This window comes from Anas acuta, chromosome 2 (assembly GCF_963932015.1).
Source record: "Anas acuta chromosome 2, bAnaAcu1.1, whole genome shotgun sequence".
NCBI classification, from domain to species: domain Eukaryota; kingdom Metazoa; phylum Chordata; class Aves; order Anseriformes; family Anatidae; genus Anas; species Anas acuta.
Window position 1 is genome coordinate 42,289,556 of NC_088980.1, and position 25,525 is coordinate 42,315,080.

General features: G+C 38.9%; 1 protein-coding gene across 14 annotated transcripts in view; it reads left to right on the forward strand.

The window, feature by feature from the left end:
- The window catches only part of RBMS3 (RNA binding motif single stranded interacting protein 3), a 697,130-nt gene that overhangs the window by 370,100 nt on the left and 301,505 nt on the right, over positions 1 to 25,525 (forward strand). For all 14 annotated transcript variants that reach the window (XM_068674436.1, XM_068674437.1, XM_068674435.1 and 11 more), the window contains one exon: positions 5,914 to 5,972. In XM_068674436.1, coding sequence (XP_068530537.1) covers positions 5,914 to 5,972 — 59 coding nt within the window. The remainder of the gene's footprint in view (positions 1 to 5,913; positions 5,973 to 25,525) is intronic.

Here is a 25,525-nt window from a genome sequence, read left to right on the forward strand (position 1 = left end):
AATATCTGTATTGCCTTGTAAATATTTTTTCTAACTTGAATGCAAGACATCTGTATCAGTTTAGTAAGGATAAAGCAAGATGTCTTCCTGGGCTTTAATTTTAGGGACACTGGAAAGAAAAGCCAGCATTTTATCAGTAGAGGGATAGTTTTAGTTTTGGTATTTCCACACACATTTAAAGAGGTTTATTTGCAGTATTTCACACTCTAAGTTGTCAAAAGTTTACAAGAAGCAACCTTCGCTATTACAAGCAAGTTTTCTGTGTTCTAGCACCAAAGGATCATAGCTGCTCCAGCGTGGTACAAGAGCCCCGTGATTGGAGCTAAATAGTGCTTCAATCTTCTCCTTAAAAGCAGGATTTCTGAATATGATCTGTAAATGCAGGGTAAATGACTCAATCCGTACTCTGAAACAGCCTGTTAGGTTCTTTCCTCCTAACACAGAGCTGTTATGCAAGAGAATGGTATGGTCTTGGCTTTTATTTGTCTGCAGTAATAATAGTGTTCATAGGCATGTGCACATAGGTTTTTTTGTTTCTTTTTTTCTTCTGAAAAATACATTTTTGGTCAGCATAATGTGATAGTGAACAATAAATCCATTTATGAATCAAATCACTATATTCTTTCTTAGTAGTAAATATCTGTACCAGAAAATATTCCTGAATTTACATGCATTCTTTCAGTGGTTAATCAGCTTTCATCCTCCAGGAAATTCACTCCTCATAGATGCTATAGCATTCATTATTTTCTGCCTAAAACTGGATGGCATCTTACTCTGTTAAGAACAAAAATATGTGGACTAGGTTTCAAAAATTGCTGGCCAACTCTGAGCCTTCTAGAATTTGGTACAAAGGACTTGGGAGTCCTTTTGAAAGTCCGCTGCTATTTTAGACCTACAACCAAACAATCTGAGACACCCCGTTTTTTCTGGTCTTTTTGAAACTTTTAGATAAGTTGTTACTCTAAATTGCTTTAGTGACTTGTATTAGAGTCATCAAAGGAATGATTTTTATAAACTTGACAGCCAGACTGAAAGAAGTGAAGGCGAGAGTTAGACTTGTATTTTTGTGGACAGAAGTACAGTCTTTATTAATCCACTACACTGTAGGCTCTCTGCAACCACTGTCCCCTGTTTATTCCCCAAGCCATATGCTGGTCAGTGAAATAGAGGGTGCTCTGAATGGTATGAATTTAGTCGTTTCATATTTCTGTGAATAAAAAGAGAGGTTGTTTTTAACTTTTCCTTTACAAAAAGTATAAAAGTAATGTACAGAAAAACAACAAACCTGCCGAGTCTTTGTTAATGGATAGAATTCTACGTGTTGTATTTAGGAGAAAAAAAATAGAAGCATTGAAAATGTCATGCAGTAGATATGCCCCCCAAATGATCATGCAAATCAGAACTTTTTCTGAGTGAATTTCCCTTCTGTATGCATTTGTATGTCTTCGGTGCATGTGGGAGTGTGTTATACGAATAACATCTCTCAGAGAAACACAGTAGCAATTCCTTCTGTATTTTAGGCTTTCATGTGGACTTTTTCTTTTTTTACAGAAATCCATGATTTTCCTAATAGAGTCTGCTTTTAAACAAAATAAACCCGGTTACGCTATTTATATATTCATTCACAAGAATGAAAGAGTCTCAGAGTTGCTTATCTAAATCCAATTACTGCTGGTCAAATTCATCCCGGTACAAAAGTTCCGGAGATAAAAGCATATATTACCTAAATGCATAGAAATTCGGGCTGTTTTCAGCTGGGTGAATTGTGCTTTGAGTAACACGTAGGGCTTTGGGTGAACCCTAATGGCACGGATATAATTAGTAAGCTCCCAACTTGGAAATTACATGGCAGCTCCTTTGGCTTAACCAAGCAAGGTTAAGAGGTTACTGGTGTTGAAATCACAAGTTTCACGTTTATTTAAAACACAGGAGTAATAACCAGAATGGGGGAAAAGCGGTGATAGGTAGGTGCCTGTGTGCCTGCCACCCTGGTTGGATGGACATGATGGGCAGCATAGCTGCGGTACCGAGTTGGGACATGGCTTGTCTGGTCTGACAGCCATTTCGTGTTAGAGGACCATCCATGGCCAGCCTAAAAGCTGGCTTGAAGGACAGTGTAGAAATACTTCTGCCATCAGTTCAGAATCAGCGCAGGCAATGGGAAAGGTTCCCGCATCTTGCAAGTGGTATCACTTACAGCTCAAGTGCTTCCTCCAGGAACTCTCTCCATTTTAACAGCAGTTATCAAATAACTTCCCAGGAACGAACGGTTGAGCTTTGTCTGCAGCCTAAGTGCTGATCGACCGCCTGCCTGCAAGGCTCTTCAAGTGATCTATTTGTACTGCAGCTCTGATGCATGTTCAGGGTTTATTCTGCATTGCTTGCATCTTCCCAGAACCTGCTGAGTACTTGGGAAATGTGGGCTGCCACGGGATGGGGCTCTGGAGAGCTGCACAGGGAGACTTGTTTCTCTCTGCACCACAGCAGAGTGTTTTTTCCCCTTATTGCCACCCACAGTTAAACAAGGTGCGTGTCATTTGTGGGTGAAGTGTTTTTAAGTGACATTTGTAATTTGAACAGTGGATATCAGCAACTTGAATGGTTTTGCCCTGAACTGGTATATACAGGAAGTGGTAGAAATCTTCATGTTCCTAAGAAGCTATTAAGAACCTATATAAGAACCCTCCAAGTTACAGTTCTCGTGGAATATAAGAAGTTAGGCTAGATCAGACCAGGAATTTATTTCAGCAGTTCTAAGGTGCCTGATGTTAAAATGGGGACTGGATGTCAAGATACTACCCTGACACCCTCTCCCAACTTTTAGGGTTAGGTGGCTTCCAGGACCATAAACGTGCCTTTGTGTAATTTGGTGACAGATCTAACAGCCTAGAACCCATCTAACAGCTTTCTGTAGAGATGCATTTTGTGGGGCACCAGCACTTTCTGTAGCCATGAATTCTGCAGTTTTTAAACTGTCCATCATGTAATTGTCTTGTCAGTCCTTATATACATGTATATTATGAGGAACAATGAAAACACCTAGTCATAGTCTCACTGCATGGGTCCTTCTTTAATGAGCTGAAGTCCTAGTGTATATATTTGCCTCTGACATGGAAGGTCCTTCAAGTCCCTGACCACAAAGTTTTAAATGAAAATTATTACATGCAGAAAACATTAAAAACATCATTCAATACAGGGAATTAAAAGGATTTTTCAAAACAGGATGAAAATAATTTTATTTGAGGTTACTGCACATTTAAATAATGGGGAAGAATGTAATGAAAAACAACACATCTGTCTGGGAATCTTCTGAATAAAAATTTTGGTTCAGAGGTGCAGTAGACACATTTTTGAGGTAGCAGTCTCACAGATTCATAACTTCTCTTACCTTGGATACCGTGATGCAGTAGGTTATCCTTAATGATACAGTCATAATGGTTAAAGGTTGATAATAAGGCATTGAGATGAACTCGATTCCACAATTATCTTTTACCGACCCGATTTTTTTTTTTTTTTTGATTCAAGATCTTTGAAAGAGTATCTTCATGCACCATAATTCAGGAGGAAATTAGGTAGTGCTCATGTTCTCCCATGACATGCAAACCATACCTAGTATTTTTTACATTAATGATATCGTTTGTGCAGGCTGTTGGATTTTATAGTAGTTTCCATTTAAATACAAGAAAAGGAGCTGTCGTTTGTGATGTGGTTTATTGTTATTTCTGTGGGCATTCTCATGGAAGAATACTTGTTTTTTTGCTTCTGTGTGAATGAAAGCACAGTTAAGGTTCATGCAAACGAAGAGACATCAACTTTGGAGGGGCAACATAACTTGATACCCATCTATAGATGTGCAAGAAACACGACTACGTTTGTAGGAACAAAATATGTTCCTGACTTAATGCAAAACACAAGCTAACATTCTTCATCCGAACTGATGTTCTGATTACTGTAAAATCCTTCACTTGAAATATTTAGGAAAACAGTGTCCAAATTAATTCCAATGACTTTACTGTGGCAGAGCTGGAGGTTTATAGCAGCCGATGAAATCGGCTGCATGTGGCTAATTGCCTATAACGGTGTTTGTTATTGTGGCACCTCTCGCTGCTCAGATGCCTGGTTTTGCAAACACGTCGGTGTGCATCTAGCTGTACGTGCTGGAGGAAGCTTCTGGCCCGAACAGAATTGCTTCTCAGACTGAAATCTCCAGTGTAACGAAGTGTGTGCAGGATCACAGTACGCGGCAAATAACTCTGGGAAATCTGTAATAAAAGCAGTGGAACCACAAATGTCTGTCTTTGCTGGCAAGAAATGTTAACTTTGAGCTCTCACATGACTTGGATGAAACAACATATCAATTCATTAGGAGTAGCTGAACTGAAATGGAGGCTGGGTGTTAGTTTTTGTTGGCGGAAGTTTAGGTAGGGGTTGTGTTTTATTTGAGGTTGTTGTGGGTTAGCCGCTGATTTTTGTTGGATTCTTTCTCCATATATCTGTCAGAGGCCCTTTGCTGTACGAGATAGGCGTTTTTTTTGCATGTTTTTCATGTATTTGATTTTAAATCTAAATAAATCAAATAAATGAAGATGCACTGCACAGGCCAAACTTCCTGCTGGGTAAGCTGCCCACTGAGCAACTGTAAATCACACTGGCAGAGAATTTGGCCGTGCCTGCTTGAGATATGTGCTCTAACGTCTTTGAGGCCAAAGTCAACTCCAGGTATTACCATGAAGAATTATAAAACTAAGTGGAACATAAGTGAATATGAAGGCCCCAATTCTGAAAACACCTGAGCTTAGAAAAGCATGTGATCTCATGGTGAACATTAAACCTGCTTTAGGTATCCACTCCTCTTGGATTAGAGCCAGCTGTGGCAAAACAGACCCCACAGCTACCTGCCCATGTCCACATCATGGTGGGGGGTGTGTTGCATTGGGTCTGCTTGCAGAGCACAAGATCCTCTCTGTCTAGGGAGCCAACTGGGCAGGTAAGGGGAAGGAGGCTTTTCTCCCATTCCTCCCACCCAAGAGAGACCAAGACATACCAGTGACTTGAGGAATAAAACTAATTTCCCCATTCTCTTAAGGTGTTATATTCATCCATAAATGGCCCTCTTCTGTAATCTTTCACCAACTCTTACTGACACTGACCATTAAATTGGCATTTGTAGTTTAAACTTCTGCAAGGTAAAGACAAATAGCTGTTTTATGGTCTAATTGCTTAATGCAACAAATTGTAGCTGCCCAAACTCCCTCTTAATCATGCCAAGTCTATCAAGTTGTAGTGCAGTGCAGTGCTGTCTTATGGGAGGTGTCACATACTAAAATAAGAATTAGCACTCGTCTTGGAAAAGAGCTAGGAGATGCATAAAAACCTCAAAAGCTTTGGTCTATCTAAAACAAAAGCTAAATCTATATCTAAATCTATCTGTCTAGGGTGTGTGTGTGAATGTGTGAATGCAGAGCCGAGCACAGTTGTGTCTGTGTGTGTGTGCATGCACGTAAATAAATGACCGTACCTCCTCCTCGTTGTTAATCCTGGATCTGGTCCATCTCTATTAAAATTAATCTTGTTTGACAGGTAAGAATGAAAAAATATTTTTAAGCAAGCCTAATTAACTTAACCAAAGAAGCGTCTTTAGTAGTGCTGATGACCTAAAATTTCCCCTGTATTTGGCATTTACACAGTACAGGGCAGTGACCAGAGGTAGACAGGCTATGGCAAAGGAGCGGTGCTTTTCAGATGAACTCTAAAGGTGTTTGTTGAACTGCAGTGGAAGAAGGAACCTCTCCAGAAGTATCAGGGAAACATTCTTCAAGAGCACTAGATCTCTTTCTTGGATATGTGCAAAAATAATTATGTATGTTATTAAAACGCAATAACATGTATTTCTGTTCTTTGTTTTCTCTTTAGGTATGGGAAAATTGTATCCACAAAGGCAATTCTTGACAAAAACACAAATCAGTGCAAAGGTATGTGTAAAAGTCTGCCCTGTGAGTTCATTGTCTGTCTGAATGATTGACTGGTGGCTTGACTGCCAAGGCCTTGGCTCCAACTGTGCAATCAACATAATGTACGGTATATTGCAAACATATTTAATAATGCCAAAGCTTTGAGTCGTGTTTCCAGTAACATTGCTCATTAATTTTTTTCATTAACAAACAAAATGAAAATCACAAATCAGAACAAGTATCAAATTGCTTCGGCAGAAAAGTAAATTACCTTCTAACCACATAGTACCGTCTGATTTGAATGATATCATCAGTGATGCAAATTGATTTCCTATATAAAAACAAAAATTTTCCCAAGCAAAACCTGGTTTATTTTTTTTTCTGTGAAGTCTTGGCCTACACTGTCAGAAGAAGAAAATATTCTTTATGAAACAAATAGATCCAGTTGTTGCAATACAAAGGTATGATATGAGATATGGTGAAAGTGATTCCTCTTCCAATTTTACATTCATAACTTTTTTAGTGAAATATTGCAGATTTCATATTTTTACGTGTGTCTATGTATGGCTAACTGTGCATAGATAAATGTTGGCTAATGTATAGAATTATATTAGTTATTCATTTAACACTCTGAAGAGTAATCAAGCATGTGGTGGGAACCTCTGCTTTAAAATGTTTGCCACTTTATACTAGTGATATTCAGAATCCTTTCGGAGTAATAGGATCTACTGAAGTGGCTTCTTCTCATAAGAAGTGCATTCTGGACAGCATTTCTGTATGAGTTACTAAAAGCACTGCATACAGAAATATCTCACTGGTGGCAAGATAGGGTTTGAAGAGAAGCAGAAGAGAAAGATATGTGGGAAAATGTTGAGAAAGTGCAAAATCCTTTCAGCTATACCAAAGATGTTATTGATGTTTGGAGAAGTGTGTGTCTTTATCTCTTGCATGCCAGCAGCAGCATTCATTAGCTACTCAAAAAAAAAAAAAAAAGTAGGTTGTAAGATTGCAGTGCAAGTCTTAGAAAGCTCTATCAGCCTAATAGTTCATGAGCCATCATCAGAAGTGGCACTACCATGCATTTGCTTTAGTTGGACTTATTTTTTTTATATATAATAATCGCTCTGACCGTATTTCTTTGAAAAACACACTGGGAACCAGATCTTTTGTTTTTCATTTAGCTTGTTTTACTGAGGTATACCCACGTGGAAGGATGGGTTTGGCCAAGTGCAGTTGGCCTGGGGTGGGGGCCCACAGAGGTGAGAGCAGCAGTTTCAGAGCCAGGAGGAGATGGATATATCTGCCACTGGGGGGCTTGAGTTTTGGAGGCAGGGTGCTGTGATCTGTAGAGAGAGGAGGATTTGCAAAGTGACAGAGCTACAGAAGGGCTGAGTGGATCAAAACGGCCCTAAGCAGGTTTGACAAGGAAGAAGAGTGCTACGATGAGCAGGAGTATGGTTAGATATGATAGGCTTTGGGATAGCGGTGGTTTGGCATGAGACCCTGGTGTAGGAAAAAATTGGGGTTTAGGATTAAGGGAGCTGCAGGGGCCTGATTTGCTGGTGTCATGGGTTAAAAAAAAAAAAAAAGGAAAAAAAAAAAGAAGTCCATGATCAGGTAGGTTGGAGGAAGGCTAGGTCACTCTTCATTGTTCCACACTCCAGCTAAGACATTTCTTTGGCAACAGAAATGTTGTATTTCCCCCTTCCCACCGTAGAGCAAGACTGAGGTGTTCTCTCATGGGTGAACTCCATATAAGCTTTTATCTTAAATTTGTCCATCTTAAATTTGTCCAACACAAACCACATGTAGTTGAATTTGAATTGGGCTGTAAATGTGTTGAATAAATAAATGAAGTCTGTGGAAAAGAGAAATGTGTTTGTCTCTGCTCATCTTGGTTGTCTGAGACCACTCTGCTCTCACTATAGATGATTCAGCTAGGTGGCTAAAAGCTGGTGGAATGAATCAGTGAATCTGGTGGAAGCAGGCTTGTTGACTGGTAACCACTCCCAAACACATGTTGTCCCGTGATCTGGACTTCTTTCCATTCCTGTTGCCAGTGGAAATAAGAAAAGACATGGATGTACTTGCAAAATACAAAAATGTGAAGTGAAAACATTGTAAATAGCATGAATGGTAACATTTTGAGAAAGACAGATGTCTTGGTTTGGTGTTTTTTATGTTGTAGTCTGTTTTGATGTTATTGTAGTAGGGGCTATGTACCAGTGAGTTGGAATTTTGTAAAAGTTTGGTTTCATGCTGTGTTTTTACACTGTAGGGCAGAGAGATATATTTATTTGTATTTTCAAAGATGGATCTTTATGACATAAGTGGTGCCATTAAAAGATCATAAACATAATTGGATTTATTAACAGTACGCTTTGTGGCATAAAAAGAATAGATGTTTTGCTTCTTGGATACGATTTCCTTCCTCTAGCAAGATTGCTGGGGAAAAAAAAAAAAAAAAAGTCTGACAGGCATCAGAACTGGAAGGGCCCTGAAGAGGTCGTCTGGTCTGTTCCTCTGCCTCAGGCCAGGATCAGCACTACGTAAGCCACCGCTGATGGATGTTTGTCTCACCTGTGCTCAAAGGCTTCCAGCAGTGGAGATTCCACCAGCTCCTCAGGCAATCTGCAATAGTGCTTGCTGTCCTCGCTATAACAAAGTGTTTCCTAGTGTCTAAACCACATCTCCCTTTGTGCAGTTAAAGCCTGTTGTGTCTTTTCTTATCCCTGGTGAATATGCAGAGCGGGTCATCCTTTCCTCTTTACAGTAAACACATATATTTGAAGACTGCTATGCCTCTGTCCCAGCTTTTCTTTAGGCTGAACATTGGTCCTTTCTCTCCTTCCTTAGAGGCAATCTGTTTCCAGTTTCTGATTATATTGCACTGCATCGGTCTCTCTAATTAGTTCACTCTAATCTGAAGTCCTTAGAGCCGGGCACGGAATGTCAGACAGCCTGAATCCGACCATTTTAAATAGTGTGGAGAAGTTATTTAATTTGTCTTCTCTGTGATTGCGTGGCTCTCCTGTTTATTTACACATGTAAATAGCTACTTATATTTAAAGTATAGATAGATTTTTGAGGGTGTTGTGTGAGAACAACAGTGTTGATTTATGCGAAGAGATTCTCAGCAGCCCCGTGGTTCTGTTATTCTCTTCTCCGGTGCTGCTGCCAGCCAGGCATTCCTTATTGTGTGCTCTGCTTTGTGCTGTTGATTATTCCCTCCTAAGGCTAGTACTTTTCATTTGTCTGTATTGAATTTTATCGTATTTTTTTCCCGGCTACTCCTTAATTTGCTAAGATTATTCTCAAATCTTAAGTCTCCAGAGTGCTTGCAGCACTTACCTCTTTAGTATCCTCTTCACAGTTAATAAATGATTTCTCTAATCCACTGGACAAGATAATTTGGAAAAGACTGAGTAATAACAGACCTGAGAGAGACTATAGAGGAAACCGTCTTGGTATACCAGGTAGTTTAACAGTGAGCCGTTGAGAACTTTTAAAATTGGATGTGCCAATCAGTTTGGCACCTATGTCACAGGACTTCTAGACAGGTCGTATTTCTCCTGTCTGTTCCTGTTATGAGAGACAATCAAGGTTTAATTAAAATATATGGTACTTCCTTATCCATGAGACTAATTGCCTATGTTTAGATGGAGGTACAATATGATATTATTTACCCTTGCTTATCATTACATGGGGTACTCATCGCCTGATGCCTGTGAGGCTCTGTGAATAGATTTATGTACTATTTGTTCTAGTATTTTTCCAGAAGTTGAAACTATCTTGAGTGTCTCTAATTCACTTGTGCCTGCATCCAGACCTTTAAAGCAAACAAAGAATCAACAGGCATTTTGTTGGCTCCTTTCCAGTCTTTTGGCTATCACTCATCTCTCTTAAAGTATGAGCTATCCTGTTAAATGAACACATCATTCTGCAATGTTTACACAGTGCAGTAGGGTGGATTACATTTAAGTAGAAGATAGAAGCAATCACGTGATTAGAGATTTCAAAATCTATTTCAATCTCATTTGTGTTTTGTCCAAGGTATAGAGGAGATCTGAAAATGTAAACTAGTGAATATAATTACGCAATGATTTGAAGTACCGTATGTACCAATGTGCAGATCTGTTAAAATAGGTTGCTGGCTAGCAAAAAGCGTTAGGTTTCCCCTTCAACAAATGAAGAAAACACTCTGAAAAAAATGGACTTTAAGTCATTCTCCAGTATTCCTCATTCCTATTTTTAAAATGATACCTGCGACATTCCTGGCATGCTAAGGAATAGTGTCATCTGAGGATTTTTGCCTGGTATGAATTAAGGAGTCGGGTCTAAAGAAATCATATATGCTTCAAGGGAGTTCACTAGGGAAACCTTTTGACGTAACCTCTCATTTTAAGATTACTCTTTGTTGGTGGCATAAATGCTAAGTGAGGCATAGTAGAAAAAACAATCTCTGTGTAATAGAACAATATATAAAACAAAATAAGCACAGTCATGACAAAATGGCCAGAAATCACTGAACAAAGCAGGCAACAATCACATATGGAGAATAATGAAAAACAGACACATGATTCATTCAGATGTTCAAACACAAAAACCCTAATGAACAAGTTGGAGAGTTTTGGCTGCTTTTGCTTCTTCCCCTCTCCCTCTCTCCTTTGCGCGTTTCCCTTCTGGGTCTACTGCATTTGCTAATTTAAAAAGTAGGGGAAATTAAATAAAAGAAGCCATTCAAGGGAAGCGTTAATCTTAAACACGTAGACTCTTCTCTTTCCAGCGCTCACCCCCCGCCCTCTCCAGACTGGCTTGCCTTTGATAGACCTACGTGCACAGAGCAGAGGGAATGAGTAATGGTTGTTTCACAGTACAGTTTCCATACCTCATAGCAATGGAATACAGAACAGTTAATCTGCCAAATACACAAGCCCATTTCTTAGAGTATGAATTACTGTCATCTGCATCTGCCCTTGCAGACACTTTAATTGCATGCATACAGATTTACTTCCTGGTTTAATCAGGAGCTCGTATTATCTTGAGCGTTTTGCTAGGACCTTAGAAGATGAGCCTGCAAGAATGACTGAAAGTCAGAAATCCCACCTGTGGGATTTTTTTTTTTTTTTTTAATAAATAAAAACTATGAATCACAGTAATGTGTAGGAGACAAACACTTCAACTGCATATTCTTCATTTTATGTACATTTTTTTCAAACCAAGCGTGACTTGATTTGTTGAATAGCAGTGTTTGTCTTAGGAGGGAAATGTGCCTAACACAATGAGAACTATAGAGGCTCTACTTATAATTTTAATATTTCATTATGACATTTTTTCTCATCAAGAATTTTTAGCAATGAACTAGTCACTTTTTTTTTTTTTAAATACATAAACTAAGGAAGTAGATACACATTCATTAGGTGATTTTATGGTGAAAACATGCCATGAGGTCATCTGTGTTGACCTACCATGTATTGCATAATTTTATTTCTCCAGTTTCTCTGCTATTTTTAGACCTCGAGTTAAAAATCTACTATGACCTATTTCATAAATTGAGGGTTTGTGTAACAAAAATGGGATGACTGCAAACTTACTCTTAAGTATTGGAGATAATTGGAATGGCATCATAAAGTGCTGCTTTGTAAGTCCCAAAAAGCCTTGTCCAACCTTGTATTTTAAGTCAGTGGAGCTATTCATCTTCTTAAGTTTACCTGCATCCCTAAGTATCCAAATCAATTGGAGCTTAATGAGGAAGAGGTTTCTAGTCTGGTGGTCTGATAAACAGAACTGTGTAGCATAGAACAGAGATACCTTGAAGTATATGTTAAGCAATATACCTTTGTAACTTTAAATTTTAGGAGGCATTTTTTTGCACATATTCTATGAAGATTAAAGCTTATACATGTATGTTACCACGTTAATTTATGCATTTTCACTTCCTATTTATTAATTTATGTTATTCCTTTTGTACTTGAGATGGCAGAATTTGGTTGTGACTAGGAACATGAAGCAAGTCAATGTAAAATCATAAGCTAGTGAAGAAAGAGCTAAGCTGCACAGAAAGCTATTTAGTTAATAAAATTTATTTATTGGGAATAAGCTAAAATTGCAATAACTGTGCTGTGTTATTTATGATTCTCAAAATTGCCATTTTGAGAGAGAAAAAAATCCAGCCAAGTAGGTCTGTGCCTGATCACAGACTGTAAACTGTTCACACTAGGAGGGCATGCACAGCATGCTTCAAGGGGAAATGGATCTTGTAGAAAGTAAATAATTTGTAAAACAGACTTATTTAATTTTGAAACTCTAGACTTGTGTAAAAATAAATCAATCCTATTTTCAATACCAGGATAGACAGCAGATGTGGTGTTTTTTTGTGCAATATCGTTTGTTTGTGTTTTTTTCTTTCTCTTTTTTTGATCCATTCCAAAGTTTTACATAATAAGTGGCATAAGAGTACAGAAGTTATTAAAAGTGTAGAAATATGCAATATCTTAATTTTGTGGGTTTTCTGACACTGAGGCATTTGTGAAGGCAGTGTAGATGCTGAGTATGGGTCGTCACCCAGCAAGTTTTATGTATGGCTCTGCTAATTCATCTCATTACTGAGCTGTAGCAGTTTTAGGTCTCTTGAACAGCAAGTATGAACTACGCTGAATAGTGCCACTTCTGGTTAGCAAACCAACTGTTAAACCCAAATTTCCTGCGTCAGAAGGACAGACCATTGGTGGTGTCACTAAGTCCCCAGATCAGTCCTGCTGCTGAAGTAGCATGCAGTAGTATGGCATCAGTGCCCTATGGAAGTAAGGCAGAGCTCTCCTTCCATTTGTCATTTGTTTATTACTGTGAGTGCTTTTAAATAATGTTCTTCCTTAAACATCTAATTGAGTTTTTGTTTGTTTTGAAACATTTCAAAACAGTTAAAGAAAAAAAAAATTGCCATCCGAAATATTTTTAGAAGTCTTGAGGTACATTTAAACATAATGAAGCTGGTTGCTTACGACTGGTAAACATTTGGATTTTTTTTTTTTTTAAACTTTCATTTCACTCCTGTGAGTGAAACTGTGAGCTTGAGATTTTTTTTCTTTTTAAGATAAAAATTGGTATCATTATGTAATCACATGAAACTAGGAGCCAAATCTTTAGGAAAAACACCAATGGGGATGATCAAAACAAAATGAGAAGAATTGGCAGTAAGAAACCATAAGGTTGTTCAGATAATGCTTCAGTGTTCTAAGTTCACACCTTACCATGTCAGATGGAAGGGTGTTTGATCTGCAGGCTCATGAGCTATAATGCTACTCTACAAACATAACCAATTAAAAATGTTGTGAGGTTGTAGATGAACCATTTTTTAAAATAAAAGTGTGTGCATACGTTCAGAAATATATATGGAGCTGCCTCTTTTAACTTACAGGTGAAGTTTTGTGGATGTTTAGGTAACATAAAGAAGCAATGGCACTCAGTGGGAGCATGTGATGCTATAAAGTGAAGTATTTTCCTGGCACCTGTTGCGTTGGCCAGCGGGTGTTATATGCATCTTGGCAAACGTGTGAGTGTTTTGCAAAATCTCACTTTAGCTTGGAGGTAACTGTTCTCCTATTTGCATGTTTTTGAATGCCTTCCATGTCTGCTGTAGTGAAACAGCAGGGTTTGATGAGTCGTGCCGAGCAAGTCACTGTAACTGGAGTGTGCCAGCACTGGCCGATGCCCTGCCGTGGTGAGCACCCCAGACATACCCACCTCCATGTCTGCAAAATCTTACTGCACCTCAGAAAACAGTCTTGACTGCATCTGAGCAGTGTTCTATCTCAAGCAAGTCCTTTTAAAATTGCTTATTGAGTTTAAAGCCAGGTCCTCTACAGAGGAAACTCCTTTCTAATTAGTTCCCCAGACACTTTCTTAAACGGCTTCTTTGCAATTAAGGAAAATATTTCCTGGGTCATTATCTTTTCATAAATGAACTCATGGCCTAGCAAATATTTTCTGTAAGGAGACCCAAGATGCTCAAGTATTCTGTGACATATCTAATCTGTGATTATTCTTAATTTACTGCTTCCAAAATTTGCCGGCCCGTATCACTGGTAAATAATTGGTTTAAATTTTTTTTTCCTTCTAGAGGAATAAAAAAAGTAAAATTTCCATTTATACACAGTGATTAATGTTTTGAGTCATTGGTCTGTATAAAACTTTGCCAACAGCTTGGCATGTGTTTGAAGTGCATTTTGGGACTGGGTAATGCTAGTAGGCTCTTAATGATCTCAGCAGATTTGGAAATATCTATTTCATATCACAGAACTGAACAGAAGAGAAATTTTGTTGATTTGGAACAGCAGCTTGTAAAGCTTGTTGAAGCCTTACTTGTAATGCATTGGGTTTTTCAACTGTCTTGCAGAATTGCTTTGCTTAAACTTGAACTTCATTTTTTCTGATGCCATGGTGCAGCATCTTGTATCTCAGTAGATCTGTTTGGCCACTGGTTGCTTGAAGGCAGGTCATGTCTCTGAGAAGTAACAGATGAGAAATTGGTTGCTCAGAAGTCTAAAGACCTTCAGCAAAACAGAGCTGAATGGTGGAACCCCTCCAGATAGTCACAGAGGAGACATTGCCCTGCTCCTTAACTCTGCTGGAGCCAATTCCATCACACGCTCTCAGAGCATATGCATATGCAAAACAAATGATTAGTTGATGTAGTGACAATTTGATAATAAATCCCATCGACAGACACTTATTGAATACGGTTACTCAACAGGAACCATTCTGAATCAGATCTGTTAATTATAGCGTGACTTCACTTTTTCATTATGCCAGCAATCAGAAAAGTCATTGCTCGCATTTTCCCCTATTAGTGCACATCCCTGGCTTTTGTTTAGAACAGTGGAACTATTTTACCCAAGTGAATTAAGTAAATGGTAGATAATATACTGTGAAAATAAAACACTAATAGACCATGCCATCATTTTTATTAAATCTGTCGTTCTGGGCATTTAAGGGCCGCCCGTCTAGAGATGGCATGTGATAGCTAGAGTAGAAATGTATGTGCAGCACAGGAGAAAAATCATAACCTGTGGCAATAAAGATGTAGCTCCCTCAACACTGAACAAAAAACCCACCCACACCAGTTCTGGAGAAGGAACTGGTGGGCATTATTAATATTACTCCATCTATTTAAGTTATGGTAGCCATACAGCAGTAAAGCTCTAGGTGCTAATCTACAGCACAAAGAACAATCGTATTGTACAAAAATTAATTAAAAGACAGCCTTGTCCTATGGACTTTGCAGCCCAGGGCTTTGAAAAAGACCAGTGTCCACAATTAATTTCAGGTACTGTGAGCAATCTTACAACTTCGAGTCAAGTTAAATAACATTTTTAAAAATACTGAATTCGCAAAAAAACAACCAACCAAGGACCACCACCACCAAAACCCAGTCTCTCTGATCTTCTCAGAATTGTCATACATCTGGATTGGGATAACATTTAGTGATTTTTTTCAGCCTAGAATGTTTTGAGAAAAATAAATTTATATATGAGAAAAGCAGGAGGCCACACTAGGGTCAGTAGAAGCAACTCTCCTGCTTGATTAAATAGTTTTTGTCTCACCGGATCTTCCTCAGGACCAATGGTGGGCTGATGTTTTCTTCCATTAGAGGGCAGTGGTGTGATATATGGTTTCCCTGGACCCCAAAATTTAGGTGTGATTAAAAAAATTACAGAGAGTTCAATTTTTGTCTTCTTTCTTAAAAAATGTATCCTTATTTGATTTATAAATATCCAAGCACCCAAGCATTGCATTTTTCATTTGCATAGAATTTTTACAAATAATTGGCCAGTTTCAAGCAAACATGAAGGACTGGGAATTTCAAATACAACAGAGTTAACAAAAGTTTTCCGAAAATGGGCAGCTATATAGAGCAGAGATTCAGTGCTCCGTTGGAAAGGACTGCAGAGAGAGTTTTGTTTTTTATCCACTTAATTTAACTACAGTAAATTGCTCCTTCCTCATCTATGATAGAGCCAGAGCTTTTGCTGTTCTTGCCCAACAGGGAATTTGGGTGTTGGAGGGATGGGTGGAATCAGGAAGGAAGTATTTGGGGTTGGGTATTTGAGTTACTGCAGCAAGTGGTACAGTCACAGTTGTGGTAGAACATGGGAAGAGGCAGGAAAGGCAAGGCTCAAATACATAAGAAAGCTGCTTGTAGAATATTCTGTTTTACTTTGAATAAAGGAGAAATAACAATTTATTTTTTTCTTAAATGATCTCTGTAAAGAGCTTTCAGCCTCATGCCCTTGTTGTGTGTGGTATTAGTTGTGTTGTTGTTGTTTATTAACTTATTAAATATGGAGCAGTAAACACTATATATTTTTAAATGATTTAAAATAGACTTGTTGCCCTTCAGTTTTTTTATTAATTGAATATTTTTGCTAAGCTGTCTGCTTTCAGAGCAAAGGTTACAGCCAGAAGATGGGGGTCAATGGGACCTCCATTTAAATGCATGTTATCTCTATGTTAATTGCCTGCATATTTAGCCAACCAAGCATGTCATTCTGCAGAAAGTAAAGGTTTTTGTGGTCAACCTTTAATTGTGAAACAGCAAGAAAATGCCTGAGTGACCTGGTTTGCCTGAGGTATCTTGGTTGCTCTTGTCAGTCACTTCAGCTCACAGTAAATTGCAGGGTAAATTCCACATAATTGATGGAATGTATCTTTGGGGAAAAAAAAAAAAAAAAAAAAAGTGTTAAAAATGCAAGTATTTAATTTTTGTATATTTGTTGCACATTATCCTAGTAGTTATTTTTCTTTTTAATAAGGCTAGATTTTATTGCTAGTATAGATATTTATTACAGGAAAAAAAAAAAAAAGAAGTCATGAAACAGACATTAAATATGCCTTGGGTTTTGGAGACAGATACATATTTATCAGGTTGGGTGAATATGAGTTCTTACATCAGAAAGAATTGCATAGCTCCTACTTGCCATGCTCTAGTTTCTTAGTCTGTTACTGTAAAAGAGTTAAAACTATTACATTTAAAGCAGAAGGTGTATTCCTTGCAACAAGTCATTCTGAGATGCTGGTATTAATAAGTCTCTGTCTTGCAACCCTTTGTTGTGTTTTCTCTAGTCTCTAGTAATAGGTTTGAGGTTTTGAAACTTAAAATATTTCAGATTGCTACCTCTGTCAAATTTGTTTGAATAAGGTAAGTCAGATCAAATGTAATGAGCAAGGAGGGGCTGACAGAGAATGATATGCAGATATTTCTGCAGTATATTCTTTGTCTTGATTCTTTCTCCTTTTGTAGGGATTTCAGGAATTCAATTTGCTTTTCTGAGCAAATATAAATCTGAGATTGGACTGTTCAAAGAGCATCATTTTAAAATATGAAACTGGAATTTTCTTCCACATTCATCACTCTACATTTATCTACATTTAATTTGTTCTACTATTTTATTACCCAGCGCCACTTATTTTAATAAGGTCCTTCTGCAGTTATTCACAGTTGCTTCCCCCTCCTCCCCCAGTTTTCTCTCCTAAATAATCTTGTCACCTCATTGCTTAGCCTCTTCTCATCTTCATTTAGAAATAGGTTATGCAGTATGGGTCCCAGCAGAGCTCCACGTGGAAGTCCTATTGGTGCCATTCCTCTGTTGTAAGAAAGACCATGCCCTCGACCCTCTGTTTTTCTCTTCTAACCATTTGTTTATCCAGGAACTTCCCTTCTTATGCCACGGCTGCCTAGTTTCCTAAGAAACCTTTTGTTGGGGACCTTGTCAAATGCCTTTCAGAGATCCAAGCAGACTATATTAGCCAGATCACCCTTATCCACAGGCTTGTTGACCTTTTCAAAGAATTCCAGTAGGTCTGTGAGGCAAACCTACAAAAGCCAGGTAACTCTTTCCACAAATTGTATTTCCAGTGATTTTACTCTCTTTCTGCAATTTCTGATAATTTGACACCAGGCTTACAGACCTATGGGTACCTGGATCTCACCTGGAATCTGTTTGGATTAGCGTCACCACATGTTACCTCCCCATTCCGCAGGTAGGAAGTTGATTTTATAAAAGAGGCTGCACACACACTTTGTACCTGTATGTGTAGTCAGCTATTGAGTCCTGGAGCTCTTTTAGAACAGGCAGGGTGAATACCATCTGTTGTTCCTATTTGTTACTGCTCACTTTTGTCAGTCCGTCCCATAACCCCCTCTGTGGTCATTTCAAATTAGGAGTTGCACGTGGTCTTCTGGGCTTCCTAAGCAGCTGCTCTGTGAAATGGCACCTAAAAATGTGATCTTTGCATTATAGCCCATTTTGCCCAATATGCTCAATTACTGAAGTCCCTTATGAATGCTCCACTTTCTGCCTATACTGACTCTCTGTCTTCCTCTATGTGTTGCTGTGGGTGTTGTCATCCTGGCAGGGCACCTGGTGGGATAGCCTCAGTTCTCCAGTAATACATAATTGCCATTCTTGGTGTTTAGGCTGCACATTTCACTCCTCATAGGTTGTGTGTTACTTGCTGCCATGCTTAACCTGGTTATTTCTCCACCACCAGCAGTTATTTCTCCACCACCTACTCTGTGACGTGCATGCTATATCTTAGTGGTCTGCTTGTTGCCTCACTTTTCACCAGATTTCCTAGTATCTGAGTGTTTCCTTATGGGAGAACATATGCCAGCTCACCTATCTTATTTTTAGGGCTTCAAATATTTAGGTAGCTACTAGTGTTTTGGTTGTGTTGTCAGTGCTAGGTTTGAGTGACTCTGGTTACTTTCTTTCCCAATATGACCACTTCCACTTTCTGGCCTGTTTTGTTTGTGAGGTGAATAGATCTACTGATCACCCTCTGATCCTCTCTGAGGTTACAGGCTTCCCCATCAGTTTGCCTGATGAGAGAGGTTGCTCTCACTCCAACCCACTGCTTCCTTCTGGTTGGCTCCTACTTCCAGAAGGACACTTTCCATGTTAGAAGATGCAAAGTCAACAGGTATCGGCACGGGAAGATCCAGACCAGAATTACATCTTTCCTCACTGTCTGAATGCTGCTGTGAGCTGCTGGCTGCACTAACGGACTCAGGCCTGCTATACAACCATAAGGAAATCTTTTCTGTGAATCTCTCCCTCAGCAAGGTTTGGCTTGGTTGCTTGGAAGTGACATCCCTTCCACTTTGCCACCCTGCTCTCATGAGCCAGAATCTTCCTCTGAAGACCGTAAGTTGTCTGCATAATTTGCCCACATGTGAAGCTTTCCCTTGGGGAAGACTCAGAAATGATAGCTGGCACAGGAAATGGGGTAATTCCCACCTTCCTTAATTTCTTCTCTCTGAGCATTTGATGGGGTGGTTCCTTCAGCTGCTCTCTATCCAGGTCATCTGTTTGACCACTCCTGGTGCTGCCCTAAGGGCGAAGCCGTGAGTGTTCTCCTTCCATGCAGAGTCCAACTCAAGCTCTTAGGGTCTCAGCTTAGTTCATGGAAATACCAGGGCTCCCCTTATTCAAAAGAGCATAAGGAAAGATTGGTGTGGAACAGAAGACATACCACTTAAAGGAACATTTACAAACCCCAAAGCAAATAGGAAAGGCGCTGCCTGTGAGTAGATCAATGCCCGGTATGTATGTGTGCAAAATACTGGCAGCAAGAGTCACTGAGGGTATACAGACCATGATTAAATTACAGGTGAAATATGGGTGAGTCTTTCTGACCACCAAAGCAGCTGAGGGTTCGTACAGGAGGTGGAGCAAGCTCAGTTTTTATGACAGAAGTTGCTCCTTTGGGAGTGGGGCCCAGCTCTCAGGCTGAAGCAGGGCAGGCGTCTCTCCTGCTGTTAGCCAGGCTGCCTGGCTGCTTTGGGGTGCTTTTGGAGAAGGCAGGAGCTGCAATGGTTTCCAGAGACAGCTGAAATGCCAGGGAGCAGGAGCCGGAGGAGGGAGGTCTTGCTGCATTCTGTTGCTTGCTTGCAATTCACTTGCATATTTGCCAGTGTGAGGCCTAGAAAATGTCCATAGGTTCGCATATTAAAGAAAATAAAATAATTCCAAAATTGGTTTTGTCAAATTAACCTTTGAAAGCCCAGCAAGGTGAGCTTGCTGTGTTCAGGGAGTAAGGATAAGGCAGAGGAATGGATATGAAATGCTCTTCTATTATTCTATCTGGAACTCCAGACTATCACTCAGTCATCTCATATTAATAAGGCTCATAAGAAAATAGGATTTTCAGATTATGATTTTAAAGCCCCGTGTTCCCACTGTGTTTTAGGGAAGAGTGAAAGCACATGTTGCCCACAGGAGTAAGTGAAACCAGAAATTTCATTTCAGTTTAGACAGTCTTTACTGACACTCTGCTCCTGGGTTTGGCATTCCTGGAAGGGAGAAGAGAAGTGGAACGTAAAAGGGGAGAAACTTTCCAGTCAACATTTGGTTTGAATTTACATATTACTGAAAAAAAAAAAAAAGGGAAAAAAAATACCATTATAATTCCACTGTTGTTCCACTTTAACCTCAGAAACACTAGCTGTTCTGTAAACTACACATACGCCTTTCATTTTACATGCTACATCAGTGTGTCTGCATCATTATTTTATCCTGGTAAATAAGACTTTAAATGGGGATAACTTTGCAATACAAAAACACTTGGATTGATATATAGAAAACTGTGCTTCTTTATTTTAGTCTTTTATTTTTTATGAATTAGATAGCACCCAAAATTCCTTAAAAGAAAACAGAAATAAGATATAGTGTTACAGCTTATCTTCTTTCAGGTAGATGTCCACATGGTAGACTGCAGATAGTCCGTGCTATTCAAGGGATTGAAATCTATGAGTTAGAGTGAAGAAAGATATCAGTAGCCCTGTACAGAGCAGTTACAAAGGAACTTGTGATATATATATATATATAATAGTTATGTTTGTATGTGTGTTGAACTACTTTATTAAAAGTTGATGTTTCAGTCCATTTCATGTAATACCTTGCATCAGCATAATGCAGGAATAGGTAACTGGGCAGTTAGATGTATGTTACACAAGTTATAATTCATAAATAATAACTACAAATATAACTTTGTTCTAGTGATAAACTTTCCTAGAAAGAGTAATTTAATTATAAATGACAAGATTGACGTTGGCATTTGAAGTTGACGGTAGGGTTAAACTCATTAATGTTTCCATTTTGCATGTGTCCTTTACTCTGCTGTCTCAATTTCCTGAGTATAAAAAGGGTCACATTAGGATGTGTATACTTAGCATTAGATATGTGCCAAAGCATGCTCTTTATGAAGGCCTTGAATTCACTAAAATCAATCTTCTTCATAAAATGTGTGAACTCTAGAGCTCTAATGCTTCTCAGTTCGTTTTAGGACAAAAGATGCATAAGCTCACTATTACAGCACCCCAAATGTTACCATGTATAACGAGCCCTACACCTTAGTATTTTTTGTAGTACTGTTAGAAATATCACAGGCCTGAGGATATGTCTGAAAAGCTTCCTCTCTCTTTTGTAATGATGTAAAGATAGTGTTCCCAGGTCTGATGCACTTGGAATGAACTTGGTCATTACTGCCAGACTGCATGTCAAAAATGTTATCTCCATTATTTCAGTAAAACCCTAGACTACATGCTTAAGAAGATAGCCTCAAGGAGTAGGCGTAGCGCTCACTTGAAGAGGACTTGGCATTTATGTTGGCTGGCCTGTGTGCTCGCTTTAAAGAGATCCTTTGGATCTCTTTTTAGATTTGGGGCTAAATCTTCAACTATTTGTCAACTGCTCTTGAAAGTGAGACACAGAGGCATGCAATGTATTATGATTACATGCCTCAAAACCTGTGGTACTTTGGGGAAAACAATACATTGCTCATTTTGATAGATGCTTACTTGTTCTGCTTGCACTATTGCGCTTGAAGCTGCACACAGATACCCTGTGATTGGAGTACACTTAATGGATTATTTTGACGCACAGTTCTACAAACCCATGCTTCTGTTGGTACGATTGTGAGCACCTCCCATGATTATTTAATGGGATCACCGTATGAGCATGCACTTCTGGAAAGTTCACAGTTAATGCAGAAGAGGATAGGACCTTTTGCTTTGCAAGCTTCTGAGAGGAAAGAAGGTATTTTACACGAACTGGCAAAGAGCTTACAGGGAACAGTTCCAAACCTTCAGAAAAAAAGTTTCCCACAAAGACTTTTTTTTAAAGTCATGCTGCAGGAATTAAGTTGGAGATATCACTGACCGAAAGGACATTTTTTCTGAATGAGCTGAGAACCAAAGGAAATGACTCCAGGGTTTGAAATCCTTTTATTTCCTCTGTGGAAGATATCTGTGCAGCTGAAACTAACCATTCTGGCTGGACGTGAGCCAAACTTTATGGGAACTCAGATTAGGAAGTTCTATGGTCAAAATAGCCATTGAACAAATTGCTTCCAGTTTAAAGACTCAAATTTCCTGATAAAGCTACAGCATTTAACCCTTCCTTTTTTTTTTTTTTTTTTTTTCACTTGGGTGAATGACCTGCCCATTATTAGATGCACGCTGTTCATCCAGTTGTGATCTCTGCAGTGCTCTCAGAATTGCCTGCAAAGCATTTGCTAATTTTTACTCTTACGTGAGAGCAAAACCTAGAAAAATTGCTGGAACGGGTTCAGGTGATGTTTCCCACTTACAATAGCAGTGAGACTGCGATAAACAAGAAGTCTGATTGCCAACTGCACCGTGGCATTTTTGTCTCACAGCCCTTTCGAAGAGATGTGTTGTTTTGTTTGGTGGCGGGGTTAGCTGGCTTGCTTGGCCTTGGTGAACTGAAATGAAGAAGCAGCAGCAGTAACAGTTGTGCCTCCAAATTGCTGTATTTACTCCAGGAAGCGTTAAAAACCAGCATGCTGTAACTAAAGCACTACGCCTGGCCTCTGAATGCTGTGGCATGGGCTTGGTATTTCCAAAACAACAAAACGCTTGAATTGGAATAATGACATTCTGCATTTTTGTTTACTGAGTTCTTTCCGCGTTGATTTCAAATTGCTTTGCTCGTGATAGGTATGGGCATGCTCAGGAAGCCTGGGAGGGTAGCAGAGAAAGTCTGTGCTCCAACTGGGAACAAAGTCCAGGTGTGCTGGTGCGTCCTCACCCTGCCATACACAGGACTACATTGGGCCAGTCTTTTCTGCCCCCTCACGCGTAGGCGCAACTCTTTTCCAAGAGGGCAATGCTTCAAAGCCCAGCTGGCCTGGTGAGGGTGTAGGCTGTTTTGGGCAGTTCTCGAAGAGGATGTTGGTGATTGTAATGCAGTCATAGGGATGTGACAGGATGTTGCTGCATCCGCTCTTTCTGCCCCCACCAGTAGTGCTTTATTCCCTGAAGTGTGTATGCCTTTGTGCAAACTTTGTATATAGTGCATTAATGCCTTTGCGCAACCTAAATTTAAAAGTCCTAAATCTTAGGCAGGTGTTTCCATCATTTCACCTGAGAGACTAATTCCCGGAATAATAAATCTCATTATTAGTCTTTTTTTTTTTTTTTCCTTTCTTTATACTCAGCCTAAATTTTGCTTTTCCTAATTTAATCCCACTACTCTTCATTATCCCTCCTCCCCTACAACTTGGCACCACACTAATTAATTCATCTCCCTCTTTGGTTTTTGCTTTTTACCCTTCAGTATTATAGCTCAATGTTATAGTGTGTTCGTCTTTCCTGGTATTTACTCAGCCCAACAGATATATTTTAGCTCCAGCAATCTTCCCTTGTAAAACTGTTCCTGCTGACCTCTATTCAATGTTACTGTTAATCAGTTAACAAACCCTCTGGTTTGTTTAGAAATTGCTGGTATCAAAGCGATCAGAACAAGATGCATTACCCCAGGTAGGTGTTTGAGTGACATTATAAATGGTGATTTTATATGTCAGTGCCCTTAGACCATTTTTGTTTTTCTTTTGGACATTCTTTTTTTATTTGAGAGGGAGATTGATCACGGTTTTTACGATCAGATTTGGAATCAAACCAGAGTCTGACATTTCTTAAGTGTACTTAGGAAGTTCTATTCAATAAATATTTGGGGCATAGGTGATTTTAATAATTTGATGGTGTGCAAAGTATGTTATATATGTGGTGACCTGGCATGAACCTTTCAAAAGGCTCAGTTTACATGTCTCTCCTCTTCTATCAGTACTGCTTCTGGAATGACATCTAAACATTGTGAAGGCCATCCTTTCCTACTCTGTCCTTCAGTGGTAACATGAATAATCAGCCTGTTATTTAATGACATTCTCTCTTGTATTTGTAGACAGCTATCACACCTGCCCTCCCTCTTTTTTTTTTTTTCCTTTTAGTATCTTCAGTGTCCTGGACTTAATATGCTGCTGCAGATAAACTAAGCAAGACACTAATGAAACAAATAGTTAGTCTGTTGTTAAAGTCATCTGAATTTGACCAAAACTTCATTCCTTCTCTCACTGACCAAATACTTTTACAAAAGGTCATGTAGATTATCATTTAAAATTCCACAAGGCACATTCCACATGCCATTTTTAGTTGATCATACTATAAAATTATTATTATTATTATTATTATTATTATTATTATTGACAATTTGTCACTTGGCAAAGTGGAATTCCTCTCTGGACCGTGTTCCCATGGATATTCTGAAGTCATGCATTTTAAGTCCTTACCTTAGAGATGATGGAAGACTTAATACATGCAACAGGAGCAATAGGAAGCCCCAACTGAAGAACTATCACAGTAATGAACTACTGTTAGCCGTCAAGGTTGTGCTTCATAGGCATGTGAAGCAATTTTGCAGTGTCTGTATTTAAATGGATTGGTAGTAAGACCAAATTGTTAATAGTCAGAACTTTTATTTCTTAAAATAGTTTAATGAATTTAAGATCTCCACACTGGAAGTCTGTTAGTCTATTTTGAATTTTTTCATGGAAACTGAAGCTACAGGCAGAAGGAGGAGGAGCTTGTCTTTTATCTGTAGTCAAAGAGAGAAGTATTGTCAGAGCTAGGATTAAGCTTCCAGAGTTTTCTCTGCTGTCCCTAGTGCGTCTTACTGAACCCTTAGCGAATGTCTTCAGGAGGTGCAGAATTCATAAACGAACGAAAAGCAACAAGCATTTAGACCAGAAAAAGACTGCATTAACTGGAGTAATTAAGAAAACCAAATTGCAGAGTCCTTGCAAGTGAAATATAATTACTGAATGGTAACTATATCGTCTGCATTTTAAAGTCCAATGCAGTAAAACATCCTTTAAAAATGGAGGTGGCATCTTTAATTCTTTTTTTTTTTTTTTTTTTGGTCACATTGCACAATTGTAGGGAATGTTCTGATATCTTCCAATACTTAATTAAGTATAAAAATTGCAAATTTATCTACTAAAAATATGCAGCAGTACCCTTCCTGCAAATAACAGCCACAGTGACTCAGGTGAATAAAAATGCAGTTGTAGTGCTGGATAAACCCTCAGAGATATGTTGCCGTGCTAATGCCTTTGAATTGATAATGAACTTAGCGTGGTCATACATCTTTGTGGTCATTTCCCGTTTATATTTGCCCTCAGTGAGTTTTAGAGCTGTCACTGTTCGTGGAAAGCAC